This window comes from Nuphar pumila, chromosome 17 (assembly GCF_984573655.1).
Source record: "Nuphar pumila chromosome 17, dmNupPumi1.hap1.1, whole genome shotgun sequence".
In the NCBI taxonomy this organism is placed as follows: Eukaryota; Viridiplantae; Streptophyta; class Magnoliopsida; order Nymphaeales; family Nymphaeaceae; genus Nuphar; species Nuphar pumila.
The window spans coordinates 75,552,574-75,573,740 of NC_143265.1; the positions used below are offsets into that span (position 1 = coordinate 75,552,574).

At 39.0% G+C, this 21,167-nt stretch overlaps 1 protein-coding gene across 1 annotated transcript; it reads left to right on the top strand.

The window, feature by feature from the left end:
• Positions 1-12,399: 12,399 nt before the first annotated feature.
• LOC149812256 (protein RGF1 INDUCIBLE TRANSCRIPTION FACTOR 1-like) lies at positions 12,400-13,343 on the top strand. Its single transcript, XM_089993615.1, has 3 exons — positions 12,400-12,477; positions 12,774-12,989; positions 13,132-13,343. The coding sequence occupies exons 1-3, from the start codon at positions 12,400-12,402 to the stop codon at positions 13,297-13,299; spliced, it is 462 nt and encodes a 153-aa protein (XP_089849741.1). The 3' UTR covers positions 13,300-13,343.
• The last annotated feature ends 7,824 nt before the right edge of the window (positions 13,344-21,167 follow it).

The window sequence follows — 21,167 nt, forward strand, 5'->3', positions numbered from 1 at the left end:
CTCATCGATGCCTTTGCTTAAACTCCATTGTAGCAAGTTTTGCATTGTCTTCTCTAACTAACGGTGAAGATCAGTATTTTGCTGAGGTAGCTCTCTAGTTATGTCATCTTCTTCGTGATCCATATGTCCTTCACATTAGTGCCTACCCCTAGGCATTATAAATTGTTAAACCATGCTGAATTAGGAAACCAACAAGCCACACTCTAAAACCAACCTGATGAAGCCTAGTAGGGACACGGGGACCAAAACAACTTCGAACGATAAACACACAAATGCACACACACAATTAAGGCCAAAACGAAAATGACTATAGGTTGAATTTAGGGAACCTATTCAGGCACTCAAACAATCTATAAATAACCTCCTAATGCATGCAAATATGATATTTAATTAACCTAAATATGTTAAAAAAAATTAGCCATCCAAAGCACTCAAGTTTGTTGAGGTGTTTCACCAAACACTTGGTGAGCGCCTCAAAAACATAATTTTGGCAAAGGTTTTCCTAATTGTTTCAGCACAAAAATTTCATGAAATGTTATCCCATGCTAGACAACAACAAAATAGGTATAGATTACCTAATTAATTCAAGTTTGATGTGTATCAGATTAGGCTCACAATTAGTTCAAAACAAACAGATTTAAAGAGGCGTTAAACAGGTTCAAGTTCCCGTTTGTGTGCCAATTAAGATAAACGAAATCCGATATTCCAAGAAATGAATTCTTGTTCTAATCAGATTTCACAATATTCAATCTAGGCACATGATCAATCTAGAACATGTCCAGTTTTGGACGTTAAATAGGGTGAACATAAAACATAAAAGGGAGTGTTTTAATCTAGAACATGAATCACAAAAATACGTCTGTCAAAACGATTAACAATGAGATTTTATTCTAAAAAAATGAAATCAGATTTCTTCCACAAGCATTCACGCAAACACATTATCACATGTTTAATTCATTATTCATTCAATATATCCACAACTAGAAATCTGCACTCAATGGAGAAGGGAAGAAGGGAACTGGCTTAGCTCCAGTGACACACTCGCTGACTAAGGCGTCTTCCACCTTATGTTTTCACAACATTCGTACAGACCACAGGGAGGTTGTTATCTGGCTGAAGACTCGACGGTAGCACTCACACGTAGGGATGGCAGTGAACTGGAGGAAAAGGGGCCCGCCCTGCCTCTCCCGTTTGGAGGTTAAAATAAAAAACCGTGCAGGAATGGAATTGGGGATGGACTTACTCTTGCCCTTGCTCAGGCCCTGTCCCTTCCTAGATTCCTGTTTTGGAAATTATTGTTATACCCTTATAGATATTATAAAATCTTATATATATATATAAATAAAACCATAACTTAAAACTTTTTCTCGAATCTCTCCTCTCTTATTTGTCTCCTTCCTCTAACGAGCTGTGCGAGATCTTATTTCTCTCCTCTCCTTCCTCTAACGATGAAAGGCAACACTGGTAGAAGACGGCAGTGGCAGAAGAACCAGAGAAACTCTCCCCCCACCCCCCCGCCTCACCCCATTTGGACCAGGGATGGAGGTTAAAATCAAAACTTGTTCAGGGATGAAGGGCAAAATTGTGAGACGAGGTGGGGGTGAAGACCTTATCTCCCACCCGCCTTGATCCACTGGCATCCCTACTTGCACGTGCAAGCAACTACCAAGGTATTAAACGGGGGTTGTCCTTAACACCACACTCGGTTCTTCAAAGGGTTTTGTTTGCAACAACAAGAAACCGAGTTTGGAAGTTCTTATAAGCCAAGAGAGAAGAGAGACGTTAGAACATTTCTCTTCTTGGGACTTGAAGGACCACCCAAGGGGCATAGGGGGGGGGGTATGTTCTAATGGGTACAACAAAGCCCCAAAATGGATCAGCTGGACCCAAACCTGCCCAAGGGGGGTCCAGCTTGGTTGGGCATAAAAACAAACAACAACAAAATTAAAATAAGAAAAACTACCTCACAATCTCTATACACCCGCCAATGGCCCAAACAGATCCTAACGGTCCATTGAAGGTAAACCTAAGAAAATTATAAGGATTTAAAATAAAATTTAACTACTCAAAACCTAGTTCTGAACAAAATATGAATGAGCACTCTTAAAAATGAAATTTGAACTCTTCAAGCTTGGTGTGAGCTAGGCTTCTGCATCCGGGCTTGATGGTACGTCTTCTCAAAATGTGTCTTCAATACGTTCTCCTCGATATCGTTAAGATGCGACGACAACTCGTCGTTCCTGCTGCTTTGAAATGGAACGTGTAGTGTAAGCTATAAATATGTACCATTGTTATATTTCAAGAATAAACTTGCCTTTCTTTTCAAAAAAAAAATGTATATATATGTTGGGTTTTCCTGCTTATGGGATCCATCTATCTTGGAAATGGATCATTTGATAACTGATCATTTATGACATCATCAGTAGTTTGATGCATATTCATTATCGCGGTAGAATTCCCAAGCACGATGCTTGATCTTCTCGAGGACGTTTTGGAGTATTCGCTGGATAGTGATTTGTATAAGTCCTCATAGTTGAACGACAATTTAGCTGTTCAAAGTTTTGAGAATCAGCGATTTGTCGATGGTGATTTGTGGTTAGTGCTTTAAGCTGCATAGCGATTTGTAGTACTCGTTGGATAGCAATTTATAGTACTTGCTGGATAACGATTTGCAGTACTTGCTGCATAGCGATTTGTGATAAGGTGATTTAGGTGCATTGTAAGTTGTGCAAGATATTTAGTCTTCCGTATTAAATGCGGGTCTCATCCTCTATTTAAGGGATGGATGAGAGAGAGAAAATGAAAGCTGAAAAGGCAGGAAGAAAGTGTGAGAAACATTTTTAGGGCACCTAAAGGGTGTGTTGTGAACAAAAGGCAAGAAGTGTTGTTACACTTTTTTCAGGTAAGCTTCGTGAGGTTGGTTCTTCAGAGCATTCGTTCTTTGTTCTTCAGTGAGGTATATCCTCTTTGTTTATTTTTTGTTAAACCTTTGTGCGTTTATAAGGCTTATGGCTTTTGGCAACTCTGTAACACTGTTTGAAGATAGTGGGAGGTGCTGATCTATCAGTCGCCGTGGACATACCTCAGTTTGAGAGGGAGCCACATAAATCTTTATGTGTTGTTTTTGTTTTCGTTGTTGGTTTACCTTTCTTCCACTGTTATCGTTGTATTACCTCCATTGATTCACACTTGTGGGAGATCCAGTTTTTTTCAACATGTGGTATCAGAACCTTGGTTCCTCTAGTCTCAGTTCGTTATATTTGTGTGTGAAGTCATGAAAAACAATGTCGGTCGTATGATCAGTTTCAATGGTACAAACTGGATGGCTTGAAAAACAAAAATTGAAGACCTCTTAGTTTGTAAATATTTAGATGGACCTATAGAGGATGATAGCGGCAAACCAGAAGAGATGAAAGATGACGAATGAAAAAAGCTAGACCGAAAGGCGGTGGGTTTTATTCGACAATGGATAGATGATAGTGTCCTTCATCATGTATCCACAAAAACTTCAGCTCATGGTCTTTGGGCCAAACTAGAAAGCCTTTATGATAGAAAGACGACAGTGAATAAGGTCTTTCTATTTCGAAAGCTTGTGAACCTCAAATATAAAGAGGGCAGCTCTATTGCAGAGCATCTAAATGAGATCAAAAGCATTATAAATCAGTTGGTTGCAATGAAAATCACTTTTGATGATGAGTTGCAAGCCTTGTTGCTCCTTAGTTCCCTTCTTGAAAGTTGGGAAACATTGGTAGTCATAGTTAGTAACTTTGCAACTGATGAAATGGTAATGATGAGCCAAGTTACCATTAGTCTGTTGAATAAAGAAACTAGGAGAAAATCATTAGGTCCTTCCCTCTCTGAGGCACTTGTGATTGAAAATCAGGAGAGAAGGAGTAAGAGCAAGACTCTGAACTATCATGACAAATCTAGAGGTCACTCACACTCGAGTTCAAAGAAAGACGTTGAGTGTTATTATTGCCACAAGAAAGGGCACATGAAGGGGGAGTGTAGGAAGCTCAAGTTAAAAGAGCAGAACAAAAAGAAAAACTCAGAAGAAAAATAAAGTGCCACAGCCGCAATCACAGATGGAGAGCTCATGGTTATCTATGATGGTACTAGCATCAATTTGATCGATCAAGAGACTGATTGGGTAATTGCATCTGGAGCTTCAATTCATATCATCTCGCGGGTTGATTTCTTCACTTCCTATTCGCAAGGTGATTTCAAGAATGTCTGAATGAGAAATGAAGATTTGTCAAAGATTGTTGGCATAGGCGATATTTGCTTGGAAACAAGCATTGGCTGCAAATTATTGCTCAAAGATGTTAGACATGTACCAGACATCCGACTGAATCTGATCTCTGTCGAAAAGTTGGATGATGAAGGCTACAATAACACCTTCAGTGATAAAAGGTGAATGCTAATCAAATGCTCCTTGGTGGTAGCAAGATGAATGAAGACTTGCTCCCTCTACACTTTGCAAGCGAAGATTTGCAAGAGTGTTGTGAATGTTGTAGAGAATGCCTCATCCACAGAGTTATGGCATAAAAGGCTCGGGCACATGAGCGAGAAGGGGTTGTAAGTCTTGGTCAAGAAAGAGATCCTAGCAGGGGCAGAAGGTACATCTTTGAAACCATGTGTTCATTGCTTCCATGGTAAACAGAATATGGTTTCTTTCCATAGAAGCATTGCATCTAAAAAATCTCATGTTTTAGATCTTGTACATTCTAATGTGTGTGGACCTTTAAAGGTCAAGACACTTGGTGGTGCATTGTATTTTATGACTTTCATAGATGATCACTCTAAGAAAGTCTGGGCTTATACACTAAGAACTAAAGACGAAGTTCTAGATGTATTCAAGCATTTTCAAGCCATGGCTGAAAGAGAAACTGATAGACAGTTGAAATGTGTTCGCTCGAATAATGGTGGCGAATATATTGGGCTATTTGATCAGTATTGCATCAAGCATTAAAGGACCGTGAGGATGATGCCTCAACAAAATGGGGTTACTGAGAGAATGAATCACACCATTCTTGAGAGAGTCAGATGTTTGTTATCATACTCTAAATTGCCAAGATCTTTCTGGGGTGAGACAATGAGGACAACAGTTGATCTTATCAACTTGTCTCCTTCTATTCCCTTGAAGGGAGATGTTTCAGAGAAAGTTTGGACTGAGAAAGAAGCTTCCTATGATCACTTAAGAGTGTTCGGTTGCAGAACATTTGTTCATATTCTAAAGGAAGAGAGGTCCAAGCTCGATCCAAAGGTCAAGCAGTGCATATTTTTTGGCTACGGCCATAAAGAATTTGGCTACAGAATGTATGACCTTGCTGATAAGAAGGTGGTAAGAAGTCAAGATGTTGTCTTCGTCGAAGATCAAACCATTGAAGACATTGGTAGGTCTGACTCATCAGAGTCCAATAAAGGTGATCTTGTTGACTTAGATCCCCTTAATGTACTAGATATTCATGATTTCGTGGAAGAGATGCCACCTCCTCATAATGATGCAGAGGAAGAAAGTGCTGAGACAAAATTTGAGGGGGAGTCAACACCCCAAGAGCCACTTCCTCAGACTCCTGTAAGAAGGTCCACTAGAGAGAAACAACCATACAGAAAATACTCATCAAATGAGTATGTGATGATTACAGATCAAGGAGAGCCAGAAACTTTTGAAGAAGTTTTGGAGAATGAAAACAAATCTGAGTGGCTCAAGGCAATGAAAGATGAAATGCATTTATTACATGAGAATCACATCTTTGATCTGATACACCTAAAGAGAAGAAGGTGTTGAAGAACAAGTGGGTCTTCAGGCAGAAGACTGATGGGAACGTCTCTCAACCTAGATTCAAGGCACGACTTGTCGTGAAAGGTTTTGGTCAGAAAAAGGGAGTTGACATTGATGAGATCTTTTCACCAGTTATGAAGATGTCCTCCATCCGAACTGTGCTTGGTATAACAACAACAATAAACTTAGAAGTTGATCAGCTTAATGTAAAGACTACATTTTTACATGGTGACTTGAAAGAATAAATTTATATGGAACAACCTGATGGCTTCATTGACAAGGGCAAAGAACACCTTGTCTGCAAGCTGAAGAAGAGCTTGTATGGACTGAAGCAAGCACAACGGTAGTGGTATAAGAAGTTTAATTCTTTTATGACTGAGCATGGATATTTAAGAACCTCCACAGACCATTGTGTGTTTGTGAAGAAATTTTCAGATGACAATTTTACCATTCTCTTTCTTTATGTGGATGATATGCTGATTGTAGGCCAAGACATCAGTAGGATAAGCAAGCTGAGTGAGACATTTGCCATGAAGGATTTAGGTCTAGCAAAGCAGATTCTTAGGATGAGAATTGTTCGTGACAGATCACATGAGCCGATCTGGTTGTCTAAAGAGAATTATATCAAAAAGGTTCTTGAGAGGTTCAACATGGATAAAGCAAAGCCTGTCAATTATCCTCTTGTAGGGCATTTCAAACTTAGCTCAAGTCAATGTCCTACAAATGATGAAGAAGAAATCGAGATACAGAAAATTCTCTATGCTTCGGTAGTAGGTTCTTTGATGTATGTTATGGTCTGTACTCGACCAGACATAGCTCATGTTGTTGGAGTTGTTAGTTGATTTCTATCAAATCTAGGAAAAGAACACTGGGCAGTAGTGAAATGAATTCTAAGGTATCTTCAGGGTACTTCGAAGATGAGTCTGTGTTTTGAAAATGATGAACCTATTCTCGATGGGTTCACAAATTTTGATATGGCTAGTGATGTCGATAGCAGAAAATCTACTTTTGGGTATTTGATTACTTTTGCAGGGGGAGCAGTTGTATGACAGTCAAAATTATAGAAATATGTAGCTCTCTCTACCACAGAAGCTGAATTCATTGCTATTACAGAAGCAAATAATAAATTATTGTGGTTGAAGAAATTCTTGCAAGAGTTGGGCTTGAAGCAAGAAAGGTATGTTCTCCACTGTGATATCCAAAGTGCAATTCACTTGAGTAAGAATTCCTCATTTCATTCAAGATCAAAATATATTGATGTTCGATACCATTGGATTCGAGATGTCTTGAATGATAAATTGTTGTAACTTGAGAAAGTTCACACTGATGATAATACATCAAATATGTTAACTAAGGCATTGCCCAAGGACAAGCTTGAGAAGTATCGATTACTAGCAGGAATAGTAGAAGCCTCCTCATAAGTCATAAAGGGGAAGAATTGTTGGGTTTCCCTCTTTATGAGACCCATCTATCTTGGAAATGGATCATTTGATAACTGATCATTTATGGCATCATCAGTAGTTCGATGCATATTCATTATCTCGACAGAATTTCCAAGCACGATGCTTGATCTTCTCGAGGACGTTTTGGAGTATTCGCTGGATAGCGATTTGTAGAAGTCCTCACAGCTGAATAATGATTCAGTTGTTCAGAGTTTTGAGGATCAATGATTTGTCGATAATGATTTGTAGTTAGTGCTTTAAGCTGCATAGCGATTTGTTTCAGTACTTGCTGGATAGCGATTTGCAGTACTCGCTGGATAGCGATTTGTGATAAGGTGGTTCAGGCGCATTGTAAGTTGTGAAAGACGTTTAGTCCTTCGCATTAAATGTGGGTCTCATCTTCTATTTAAGGGATGGATGAGAGAGAGAAAATGAGAGCTGAAAAAGGCAGGAAGAAAGTGTGAGAAACACTTTTAGGGCACCTAAAAGGTGTGTTGTGAACAAAAGGCAAGAAGTACTCTTACACTTCTTTCAGGTCAGCTTCGTGAAGTTGGTTCTTCAGAGCATTCGTTCTTTGTTCTTCAGTAAGGTATATCCTCTTTGTTTATTTTTCGTTACACCTTTGTGAGTTTGCAAGGCTTATGCCTTTTGGCCATTTGAAGATAATGGAAGGTGTTGACCTATTGATCACCGTGAACGTATCGTAGTTTGAGAATGCATCACGTAAATCTTTGTGTGTTGTTTTTGTTTCCGCTATTGGTTTATCTTTCTTCCACTGTCACCGTTGTATTGCCTTCATCGATTCACACTTGTGGGAAAACCAAAATTTTTTAACAATAAATAAATATATACATATATGTGTGTGTTGCAAGGAAAATCTTTGAAGCATGGTAGCTGAGAGACAATATAGATATGAAGTATAAATAAAAAATATGGCCTTCCTTTCCATCCCCAACACTCCGAAATCTCGCATCAATTTCATGAACTTATTGATACATCGTGTCATGCATATGATAAATAATATAATATAGAAAGCTCGATTAAAATCTAAGAATTCGTAATCGAATGGTGCGTGCTTGCGTATGGTAGCCATGGATTCCACTAAGTGGATTCCAATGCCTACGCTTTTTCCTTTCTTTTCTTCTGCTTTTACCTTTGGAGTGGAAGAGGAGCCAGATCACACTTTACTTCATTATGCCTTACCAAAGAAGTGACATAAACGCAAAGCTGCCCTTGCAAAATGGTGATATATGCAATACTAAATATTATATTATTCTCATAAACGTAAAGTGACCCTTACAAAATGGTGATATACAATATAATATTATATTATTCTGCATTTGACCTTTAGTGAGTTGTATGTTCTAATCGTAAAGCCACCCTTTAAGCATTTTAACTCGAGATTGCCCTATTACTTCTTCTCATTTTTTTTAAGTTCTTCTCAATTTTTTTAAATCTCTTCCCAATTTTTTTTAATTCTTCTCAAAAAAAAAATATTCTTCTCAAATTTTTTCTCAATGTTTGCTTTTTATTCTTATCAATTTTTTTTTCTTCTCAAAGAACTCGAGATGGCCCTCTTATAACTCAACTATCTCTCCATGTCTTTTGGTGGGGTCTAGATCTTGTTTACCCAACTGTCAACGGGTCGGTTTGTGTCAGATATGTGAGCCAACCCGAATCCAAATACCTATGGGCAAGAAAATTTCGGACCTGAATATTATTGGGGTTGACATGAATCTGACCCAAGTAACATGTGAACCGGGTTTTGGTTATATCCCGACCAGACCCGGCTGACCTGAGTATTTTATATGTATTTTTTTAGTATAGATATATGTTTTAAAAATCCTTTATATACAGCTTGAGCTTGTGATATATCTTCTTTACCTGACATAATATGGGTTGATCACCTGAACTCTAATTGTTACTTGGGCAGGTTCAGATAAAACCCTAACGAGTGGGACACCAACATGTTGACTAGTCCCCCCATCTTTTTTTTTTGGATAATCCAAGGGGAAAAAACCCATCACAGACTACACTTGGAAGGGTTCTAGTAGGTAAAACCCTTAATGTCCCCCCTGCCCATCAGGGAGTACACTGAGCTTTGACCTTACTGCAAGAAGCGCCACCCGTGAGTTTCGAACTTGTGATGTCGCCTTAACTTGGTGACATTCACAAGTCGCCCTTACCAGATGGGGCGGAGCCCTTGTGGACCCCATCTTTTTGACTCTCAAATTGGACCCTGGCTACACTGGGTAGAGTTGCTGACTCTTCGTCTGATTTTTTACTTGTGGTAATTTCTTAAGTAATTCATACAACTTTAAATAACCATTAAGTTTTGAACATTAAGCCAAACTAAAAGCGTTCTTCAGGTTTTCTCTAATAGTAGGAGTTTCTTGTAAAACGGAGGGCTACATCAGTGTTGTTCTTCGATTGGAAAAGACAAAAGGATTGAATCAGGAGGAGTCTCATAATTCTATCTGATCCCACAGTGATGCCTTCTTGAGTAGGGATGACAGTGGATCGGGGCGGGGGACAAGGTCTCCACCCCTGCCCCATCTCAAAATTTCGCCCTCCATGCCCACCTCCATCCCCACACGGGTTTTGATTTTAAATTAACCTCTATCCTTGCCTCCATCCCCGTTTCATGTCCTCCATCGCCGGTCCAAATGGGGCGGGGCCCTGTTTCTTCCCGGTCCACTGCCACCCCTAAAGGCATTTTAGTTATTTTATTAAGGCGAGGGAAAGCATAAGTCCATCCCCACCTCCATCCTCGCACGGGTTTTGTTTATAAGTCCATCCCCACCTCCATCCTCGCACGGGTTTTGATTTTAACCTTCATTCCTGCCTCAATCTTCGTTTCATGTCCTCCATCCCCAATCCAAAAAGGGCAAGGTGGGGTGGAGCTCCATTTTCCCTGGGTCTACTGGCATCCTTATTCTTGAGGTGGACACCCACGCCTGACACCTTTTTTCATTTCTTTTCCCTTTGCAAGAGACATATAATTCTGTTTGGAGCACCTATATCAACATACATGAAAGGTGACCAAGTTCATGAAATTTGGTCCGTAGCCCGCAAGGACTAAGATCAGTTTCGGTTAGTTGAACTTTTGGATCATGGGCAATCCTAGTAGATCGGACCAAACATGAACCTGGGTTCAGTAGCGATGAATCTGATCCGACCCACGATCCAAGCACAAAAAGTACTTAGGTATAAATTTCTAGATATTATTCGACACTAGTTCGGTCACATATGAAAATGTAAAAATAAGAAAAATAACAAAAATTTGCAAAATAGTAAATCCACGTTTAAAAATTTCTTTCCTTCAGAAGGATGGATGAAAAAATTGCGCAAAATGATTAAAAAAATCTGCAAATGTTATATATGGGTAAATGTTATATGTGGGTTTTTTTCTTGATGATATAGAAATTACTGGATTCAAATTCAAGACAACATGGTTCTAACCTAATATGTTAAAATTGGATCCATATTTGAGTCTTTCTAAAATATATTTTCTAAATAATAATTTTTATCTCTCATATTTCTCTCAAGATAACGAGCTTTTTTGCTGGGGTTTTGAGAAAAACAGGTGATTCATTTGTTTTTTCGGATTTAAACTGAGTTTTGCTAACCATGGTCAGATGTGGTACTGGACCCTGGCCTGCCTTGGTTGGACCCAGATCCAACCTGCTCAAAGTCCTAAGTGGACCTCACACAAGGGTCCGGACGACCTTCTCTCCGCTGATTGTGGGGGCTATGCCAAAATCCCTTTGCCCAAAAGGCTTTTGTCTTGAATGAGTTGGTAAAATGGATCCTAGTCAACATCACGTACAAACAACCACTAGCATCAAGTTTTTTTTCTTTCTTTTTATTTTATTTTTTTACCCACAAGAACTCACACTTCCTTGATAAAGGCAACCTTAATCTATGTCACAGGGACACGCCATTTTAGGGGATGTCTCCTGATGACATGAGTGGATAGGCCGACATGGACACTATGTATGATATTATTTTAATAATTTTGCAATACTTTTTATATTTTCAGTAAAACTTGCATTTTTACTATTACATTATCAATAAAATAATCTTTTTTTGATTAAAAATAAAAAAAAATCTGTGTCCTCATGTCATATTCACTGAAATCTTTTCGAACTTGCTAGTTGAACTCGCATAACGAGTCCTCGTGTCGACGAATCTTTGTGACATAGAGCTTAATTTGTCACCTGATACAAGATGACCACGGTTCAAATCCTACAAAAGAACATTTTTTACTGCAACAAGAGCAGAGAAGACCTTTGTGGAAGGGCTTTCCTTTCACCTAACTAACAAAAACAAAAACCATGTTTTTAAATTTTGCTTCTTTTCTTTTTCAGTAATAACTTATTCGTACTTTACATGGATCAGATGGTATATATATTAACGGCTCTGAAATTTCCAACAAAGCAATAAATGCAGGACGTATGGCATATACATTTTAGAAAGCAATATGAAAATATGAACATTTTTTGGCGTACTCATACTCCCCCTTTTTCAAGAAAGATGTAAAAGATGATGCCCATCAAATCATTGTGACCCTACTTAGGTGATACATCGAAACATATTAAAAACTTGGACCACCCTTTCCGCCCTTGTTTCTTTTCCATTATGCTTTTCTAACTATAGCAGACGTGTTGTAAAGAGGGCCTGATTTTATCAAATGAGTGAAAAAGCTAAGATGTGCGTTTGATGATTTCCACAATCTGGGATTGATTTGTGACATTGTCCCAAAACTAAATATAAAATTCAACCCCTTCCCAATAACGCTCTCCTTAGTTACTCCTTAAGTTACATTGAGAGAGAGAGAGAGAGAGAGAGTCTTTCTAGACTACCATTCAATGCTAGAATCTACTGTTTCTGAAATTGGGTCCATGAGATTTTGACCTCTTCTGGCTCTTACCATCCTGAACCCAATCCCAATGGAATCTGCCTTGGGAATTTGTTAATGGGTAGCTTCTGATCTTGTTCTTATTTGTTGTTTCTCTTCATGTATGCATTCATCATTTGCCTGCCATGAATGGTGAGTGGGGGAAGAATGGAGAAGACTCAGGCAATGATGGGATATGGCCTCTGTGGCTGAAGCCTCTTCTTCAGACCACCTTCTTTTCCAATTGCAAGTTCCATGGTGAGCCCAGCAACATGTACTGCCTAGACTGCATGAATGACGCATTGTGCTCTTCTTGCCTCATCGACCACACAACCCATCATGTCATTCAGGTCTCTCTCTCTCTCTCTCTCTCTCTCTCTCTCTCTCTCTCTCTCTCTCTCTCTGGGGGTGATTGTGGGAAACCCACTTATCTAGAAAAGTGGAATAAGTTGGGATCTTGCGTTTTGAAGCACAATGTGGTATCCATTATTATCCCACTTTTCTAGATAATATGGTTCAGATCAAACACCCTCTCAATGAAAAGAGAGAGATGGTTCTTGTGTTTTTGTTTTCCTTTTTCGTTCCAATGGAACAGAGTTGTTATGTAAGACAATCTCAGTTGACATCTAGGCCAATGAAAATGCAGATCAGACGGTCATCGTATCACGACGTGATACGGGTGTCTGAGATCCAGAAGGTTCTGGACATCTCCGGGGTGCAGACCTACGTGATCAACGGCGCCAGGGTCGTCTTCTTGAACGAGAGGCCGCAGCTCAGGCCCGGCAAGGCCATCACCAACACCTGCAGAATCTGCGAGAGGACCCTCCTTGACTCCTCCCATTACTGCTCTCTTGGGTGCAAGGTGAGTCTCTCTCTCTCTCTCTCTCTCTCTCTCTCTCTCTCTCTCTCTCTCTCTCTCTCTCTCTCTCTCTCTCTCTCCACCATTGCTTGGCTTCATCTTTAGGATCTCTAAGACACATTCTTATTGCTCTTTTGGATTGAAGATCACCGGCATGTCGAGCAGCCGGCGACGAAAACAATCGACACCTACGTATTCGGATTCTGGGAATTCATCGTCCGGACATCAGCCGGCGACGATACCCCCACCGGATTCGAGGAGAGAGAAACGAAGGAAGGGGACTCCTCACAGGGCGCCCATGGGATATTGCTAAGTATAGATAGAGAACTTTAACTATATTGTAAAGAAGAGATAGTGAGGATGAAAGAGAAAAAAAATGAGTGTTGATCGTAATTGTAAATGTTCAGCACAAAGGATGAACATTAAGAATAACTAAATGAAAGATTATGGTGCTTAATTAGGCTTTTTAATGGGGTTGGCTCTCACACGTGCTTCGAATGGAAGGGAGGAGCAAGTGAACGTGCGTGCATGTGGTGGACCATTATTGCTTTAAGGTTCTTCTCCTTTTCTTTTCTTTTCATTTGCTAATTTTCTCCTTTTTTTTTGTATGGTTATAGTTATCTTGTTAATTAATGAACTTGCTAGTGTTAATTAACCTGGTTATGAGTTGCGTGGATGGTAGAGGTGAGAGGGTATCTGGTTTGTGGGTCCCACATTAGTTGGGAATGTGGGTCCCTGTGACCATTGAACCTGTAACTCCCTTGAGTGTGAGTGCAATGGTGCATGGGCAGGATGGAGAGAATGCCCCCAAGCAGTGGGCTCATGCTTGGCATTTATGATACCATTAGCCCATGCTGCATTATTTGTTAAATTGAGGTGTTCATAGTTTATTGGAGGGAAAGGATTTTTCTGCAACTTACTGCACATGATGTGCTTCTAGGATTAGGTCCCATAACAACCAGCAACCCATGTGCATTCTGCCCATAATCAAATATATATATATATACATATATATATATATATATATATATATATATATATATATAGATATATATATATATATATAGAGAGAGAGAGAGAGAGAGAGAGAGAAATTGATAGCTGCTCAATTTATAGGTGCTCAACCAGCACTCAATCGTTCTGATTGTCCATGGATCGCACGTGATGGATGGTCAGCACATAAAAATGATCAAAAAAGTACAAATTGCATATTTTTTTTTACTTTTAGCAGTGCTTCGAAACTCGCTAAAAGCCAAGCGATGCTTTCTATTTTTGTACTTTTATCGGTGTTTTGAAGCACTGCTAAAGGCTCTTTTTGCTCATTTTTGTGTTTTTTGCGTGATTTTTTTTGTTTTTGCATGCTGGCCATCCATCACATGCACGATGGACGGTCAGCGCACTTTAGCTGGGCTTAAGCATCTATGGATTGAGCAGCTACCAATCACTATATATATATATATATAAAGGGTTAAGATTTGCTAGTCATTTGTATGTGCAAATGACCTAGCAAGTAGAGTGGAACTCCCTTATTTAGATTTTTTCCTCACATCTAACACCATAGACGTGATCTAGAAATTGACTTTTGGATTGCTATAATCTTACTTGTATACAATTTTTTCCAGGATATAAAAATCAATGGCTATGAAGGCATCAATTTTTCCTTACTCATAGCATGTTTTTCCAGCGATATCATGTTTTTTTTTTTTTGAAAAAACATGATTCAAGAGTCGATTCCTACTAAATTGAATATGTTAAACACATCTATGAGGTTAGATTGTATCAAAACAGCTCACATCATGATCAGATTCAAACTAAATTTTTGGTACAATCAAGTGTACCATATATATATATATATATATATATATATATATATATATATATACAATCCTACAAACTAAATTCTGTTGTTTATGGAATCAACTGGGATATTCAGGGTTTTTTTTTCTATTTTTATTAATCTGAGCTTACGGATGTGATTTACATTGATTCACATGCTCTATTTTATAAGATTACAATAAGTGAGCATACTTTTTTAGGGTTTGAAAATCAAGCTTTATTTTTATAAGATTACGATAAGTGACATACTTTTTTAGGATTTGAAAATCAATAGCTTAGAATTTTTATATATAATCAAACCTGGAAAAACATATCTGTTTGTTAAAGAAATATGATCCATGTATCGATTCTTAATAAATGCACCATCCCAAACACATCTATAAGGTCGGACTTGCAAAAAGTGAAATGCCTAGTTATATGCGATTTGTTGCTTGTATATTCTCATTTCTTTTACACATGGGTGAGATGAACCGATGTCATGCAGGCCTTTGGCACGAATAAAACTCACCCATGGCAGAGATAAAGTCAGTTGGAGGCATTCAAAATAATAGGGAATCCTCCATGTCTTCTTGCTACAACATGCTTTTCGCCCATCTGATTTATGGCTCCCTGACAAGACGTTGTGGGAGGACAGACTACCAGTTAAGGGATCTTTCATCGCTTGGCTGGCGTTGTAGGATAGGCTGCCCACTGATCACAATCTCAAACAGAGAGGTTACCACCTCCCTAGTAAATGCATTTTTATGTGCACGAAGTGAAGAATGTGAGACATCTATTTTATGTATGTAGTTTTATGCAGCGGCTGTTCAAAGATACATGGCATTCGACTGCCGTTGCACTGGGTAACCTGAAAAGTTTAAGACAATTGATCATCGCTAGGAACATGCAAAAATCTATTAAGAAACGGGCTTTCGTTTGGAGGTGCTGGTTGCTTATTGCGTGGCGATGCATTTGGAATGAAAGAAAGAATAGGATTTTCAGGGAGGAGTACAGATCTGTGGTGCAGGTGGGAAACCGTATAAGATGGGAACTAAAAGCTTCTATTTCCTTAAAATGGCCTACCGAGGGGTCACAACTTCTTCGTGATATTTGCCTACATCTTTTTTTCAGTGTGATTGTCTATGGGGGGTTGTTTTTTCTGTGTTAGATGTTTGTCTGCATATGTGAGGAGTGATACCTCGTCACGTTCTTTATCTCTGTGATAATTTTTCCCATCAAAAAAATCTGAATATTTTTTTTTAAATATATATAAGAGAGAGAGAGAGAGAGAGAGAGAGAGAGAGAGAGAGAGAGAGAGGCTTGTGTAGTTTGCATGTCCACCGCATTGGTGAACGTCATACTTGAGAGCTGAGAGAATCCAAATTTGACCCATAAAAATGGTGACAAGTTTTTTTTTTCTTTTTTTTTCACAGGGATGACAAGTTGACAGGGTATTGTAGATGGGAGGGGCTACAGCATGGGCTTATGTAGTAGGTAGATAAGCATGTAATGCTAAGAACATTAGGGAGTGTAGGGTGGCCCCCTGGTATTGAAAAATCTAATGTCTGCATCATCCTAGCTTTGAAAAAGCTTCACCATTCCGCATGGTCTTCATACCAAGGTGACCAGCATTCAGAAGGGCGCCACCAGATATTTTATACCAAAGTTGCAGAGCCATCTAGAATAAAGCCATTAATCGTGGACTTGTGGCATATTCTTGCCCTAGTCTAGAATGGCTGATTGGAACATTAACAATAACATCTATGATGCTGATGATGATAGAATTAATGGAAGTGGAAATGATGTTGGATGGTGGAAACAAAAAGATTAGACAAAAAGGTCTAATCTTAATAAGACTTGAGAGATTTCAAAATTTATCATAGCATATAGGAATATACGGTTTTCTTTCTTTTCTTTGGTGGGGAATAAATCCCTGGATCTGGACCTAGCAGTCAGACTCAGCCAACTTGAAATATTGACAGTTGGCTTGAGCATCTCTTGATCCCCATCAAATAGCAATCATTTTCAAGCGTGTAGGTCTTGGTTGACTTGGTATATATATATATATATATATATATATATATAGATGATGGGTGATCAGGCACTTCATAAGCCAAGCATGCACCTGATCTCAATTCACTAAATTGAGTTAGTTAACTTTAGCAAATGAAAGCCAAGCCAAGTGTGTAGTCAAGCAAGCACTTTTGGCATGTTTGGTAATGTCTCATGAAAATGAAAGAATGAATCTGATGGGCATGGCTAAACAAACATAACAAAATGAGCAGTGAGAAACCGACGGTCGACATTCAAGTCACCTTCCTTTAACCAAGTGATTCGAGATCTTTGTCGCCACCTCATCTTTTTTCAAACTCGCTACTCCTCCACCAAAGAGGCTAGTTGTTTATGCTCCTCTTTTAAATGTGTAGCCTCCTCAAGGTGAGATTTCTCACAAATTTCAATTTTAATGGTTTGTAGTTTGATCCTCCCAACCCACCACCTCTTGGAATTTTGCAGATCAACCCATGATTGGCCCATCAATTCCTTCAAAACATCCTCCCAGGTGCTATCGATTACGCTGAAAACCAGATCTTGTTCAATAATTGGCCGGCAACGACTCGTAATTGATGCTTGTGGTAAATCTAAATGTCCAAGAGGGGTCAACATTGAAATGGTTGAAAGGGAAAAATTGCAGTGTCCATTCAACATTCAGGGATGGTGAAATGAGGGACGCATAGAAGATGTGAGGATTGAAGTGGGTGCAGCCCACACCCATATTATATGGTTCCGACATAGCCGGGTTGGAGAGGATCCAAGAAGACGGATCTATGAGAGACTAACCCATTCCAAACTACTGAATCAGGGTCCGAATATGGGCGACCACAGCCGGTTCAATCTCAACTGACTGCACTACCCCAGAACCGCACAGATCCATGAATAAAGTAGGGTCAATGGGGGTGTACCTCGGTGCAGAGAGCATGAGAGGTGCATGGAAAGTCGTCTCCAGCACTGAGCTGGAGCAAAGGTGGCGTGCAACTGGAAGAAGCCAAGAAAGGTGGCGTGCAGCAGAGGTTCCATTGGATGTCGTTGGACCAATGGCAGCGAGCTGCAGAGGTGGAGAGGAGAGGGTAGTGTATGTTCGCCCCCGATGATTCACTGAGTCACACGTCTGTGTTGGGGGGGCGAATGAGCACCACGTATTTATGCACATGGGGCTCGTATTCCCGTGTATGATGACATAACTTTGCATCGGACTCTGGTGTTGTTGCAAAGACTTAATCACCCTTACTTGCTTTTCTTGCCCTGAAATGACGGTTCGAGGAAATGACAAAAATATCCTCCATTCAAAAGTTGTGAAACTACGGTTTGAGAAAATGACAAAAAAGTCCTCCATTCAGAAAGTTTGATGTTAACTATTTAAGCTGTGGACGTTCTCTATTCATTAAACTCTTGCGCCATCTGCTGTAACAGTAGCTCCCATTGTCAACGCAAGCTTTGCCTTCGTCTCCAGTCAAGGTTTCCGCCTTGTTTTGTATCATGTTTTACAACACATTGTCGCCTTCTTGTGTATGCGTTGTGTTACAAAACATTCTTGTGTCTTCTGTACATTTTCGTTGTCGTTAGGCATTATGGAAGAAATCAATGATGCACAAACATTCCAATCAGTGCCATTAATGCGTCGTGAGTAGCTTTTTATCTTGTCATGCTATGATTAAGAACGCATGTTGTCTTGTGTGCCATTAAGGCATTGTTTTGTTAGTGCAGGTAGATCTTGTTCTTACGATGGTTGAAAACTTATCGATATTTGTAAGACGCTGGGACCTGTTGACAAGAATGCTTGTTTACAAATGCTAGGAAGGGCCTCCAACCCATCAGGTATCCTACATTTACTCATTATATGCTTTGTATCTCAAACCGTTGTATTAGTAACATACTACCGATTTGTGAGATATTGTTTTGTTAGTTAATATCAATTTGTTTGCTATTATGCCCAATTTCTTCCGTATCGATTTGTAATTTATTGTGCGATATATTTATCGACTTTTTAGATATTATGGTTTTGTATTGTCGATTTGTAAGTTATTATGCTTAACTACCGTATCAATTTTCAATATATTATTCGATATGTATATCGATTTGTAAGATATTATATGTTTTGTAATATGTATTCATAAGATATTTGTACACAGACTTTGAAAACGTGTGCGTGCAGAAACACATCGTTACACACATTCAAATCGCTGCTCTGTCAGCGATTTGTATTGAACTCGTTTCACAGCCTCTTGGATCTAGTGACAGCGTTATCGTCAACACACATGTAAGACATTTCGTGTCTTTTATTGGCATGGTAAGTGACAACTCGATGCTCATTATAAGCAGATATCAAACCGCAGTTGCTTTTATACTGTCATTCTTTAAATCGATTTTTTGACTTGCTAACCCTTATCGGTATCTGTTGTTATATGCATCCTGATTAAATCGTAGTAAACGTATGCACTTGCTAACGCAAAATGATATATTGCTTATAAAACATTCCTGTGTCTTCTCTTCTTTTGCGTTGTCGTTAGGCATTACGGAAGAAAGCAATGACGCACAAACATTCTGACCAATGCCATTAAAGCGTCGTGAGTAGCTTCCCATCTCATCATGCTGTCGATGAAGGACGCATGTCATCTTGTGTGCCATTAAAGCATTGTTTTGTTACTGCAGGTAGATCTTGTTCTTACGATGGTTGGAAACTTATCGATATTTGTAAGACGCTGGGACTTGTTGACAAGAATGCTTGTTTGCAAATGCTAGGAAGGACCTCCAACCCATCAGGTATCCTACATTCACTCATTATATGCTTTGTATCTCAAACCGTTGTATTAGTAACATACTACCGATTTGTGAGATATTGTTTTGTTAGTTAATATCGAATTGTTTGCTATTTTGCTGGCAACACAAATTGATATATTGCTTATAACATTGTTGAGCTTATCATCAGGTTGTAATGAAGACGATGTAGCTCAATCAATTAAAAGTTATGGAGAATGAAACATCTATAGTAATGACGCAACTGAAGAATTGAACATTTGCACTAATGATGCACATGATAAGAAGGGTGCAGGCATTAGACCCACTCTTGACTTGAATGTTCCAGTAGAAGAAATGCAATTCAATAATGAGGTAGATTATCATGACAGTATACATAATAAAAGTGTAGGCACTGCGAATGAACATGGAAGTACACTTGTCTATGTTCTGGTAGAAGGAATGCAGTTTAATATTGAGGAAGCTACATATAAATTTTACAATGATTATGCCCTAAAATTTGGCTTCAGTGTGAGAAGGTTTTCTTGGTCAAAAAATCCACAAGGTGTCATGGTGAGAAAGACATATGTTTGTTCCAAGCAAGGTTGGAAGAAATCAATGGGAAATCCAACGAGGAACATGCCAGAATCAAGATGTGGATATCAAGCTAGAATGGTTTTGAGAAGACATCCGAATGAGAATTTTCTAGTTCGTACTTTAATCAGTGATCATAATCATGATTTATCTGCATCATTTATGACACCTATGTTAAGGTCACATCGTAAAGTAACTGTAGTGCATGCTGCAATGGCTGAAATAGCCGATAACGTCGGCATTGCACCAAGGAAGACATACAATTTGTTTGCCCATATAGACGGTGGTCGCGATAATGTGTCATTCACACCTTTGAATCTAAGAAACCACTTGAGAAAGAAGATGAATGATAACATGAAGAATGGAGAAATATGTTCTTTGGTTGATTACTTATAGAAGAAATCAAGCAATGACCCTAATTTCTTTAGTATAATTCAACTGGATGAAGATGGATATGCTGTGAATATGTTTTGGGCCGATTCAAAGTCAAGAGTAGATTATGAATGCTTCAATGATGTGCTTGTATTTGATACTACAGTAAAGATTAATACTGAACAGTGGTCCTTTGCGCAGTTTGTCGGAGTGAACCATCACTCACAGAGTTGTATATTAGGCGGCGCATTTTTGTATGACCAGACCAAGGAAAGCTTTGAATGGTTGTTCTGAGTATTTATATAGGCAATGAACGAGAAGCAACATGAAGTTGTACTTATAGATGGTGATCACGCAATTGCGGCTGCAGTGCTTTATGTGTGGCCACATGCACATCATATCTTTCAAAATGCAGCAAAGAACATAGGACACATATTTAATCAGAAAATAGGGTTTGATAAAAAGTTTACTAGGTGTGTGCTTGAGAGCGTAGACGAGATCACCTTTATGTCTGATTGAGAGAAAATGATTCAGACATACGACCTTGAAGATTGTCTATGGTTACAAAATTTATATGCAGAAAAAGAGAAGTGGGCATTGGCATATGGA

Coding starts and splice junctions, on each gene's coding strand:
- LOC149812256 (XM_089993615.1), top strand. CDS start 12,400: ATGTACTGCCTAGACTGCATGAATGACGCATTGTGCTCTTCTTGCCTC. Junction 12,478..12,773: donor CAACCCATCATGTCATTCAG/GTCTCTCTCTCT, acceptor ATGAAAATGCAG/ATCAGACGGTCATCGTATCA. Junction 12,990..13,131: donor ACTGCTCTCTTGGGTGCAAG/GTGAGTCTCTCT, acceptor TTTGGATTGAAG/ATCACCGGCATGTCGAGCAG.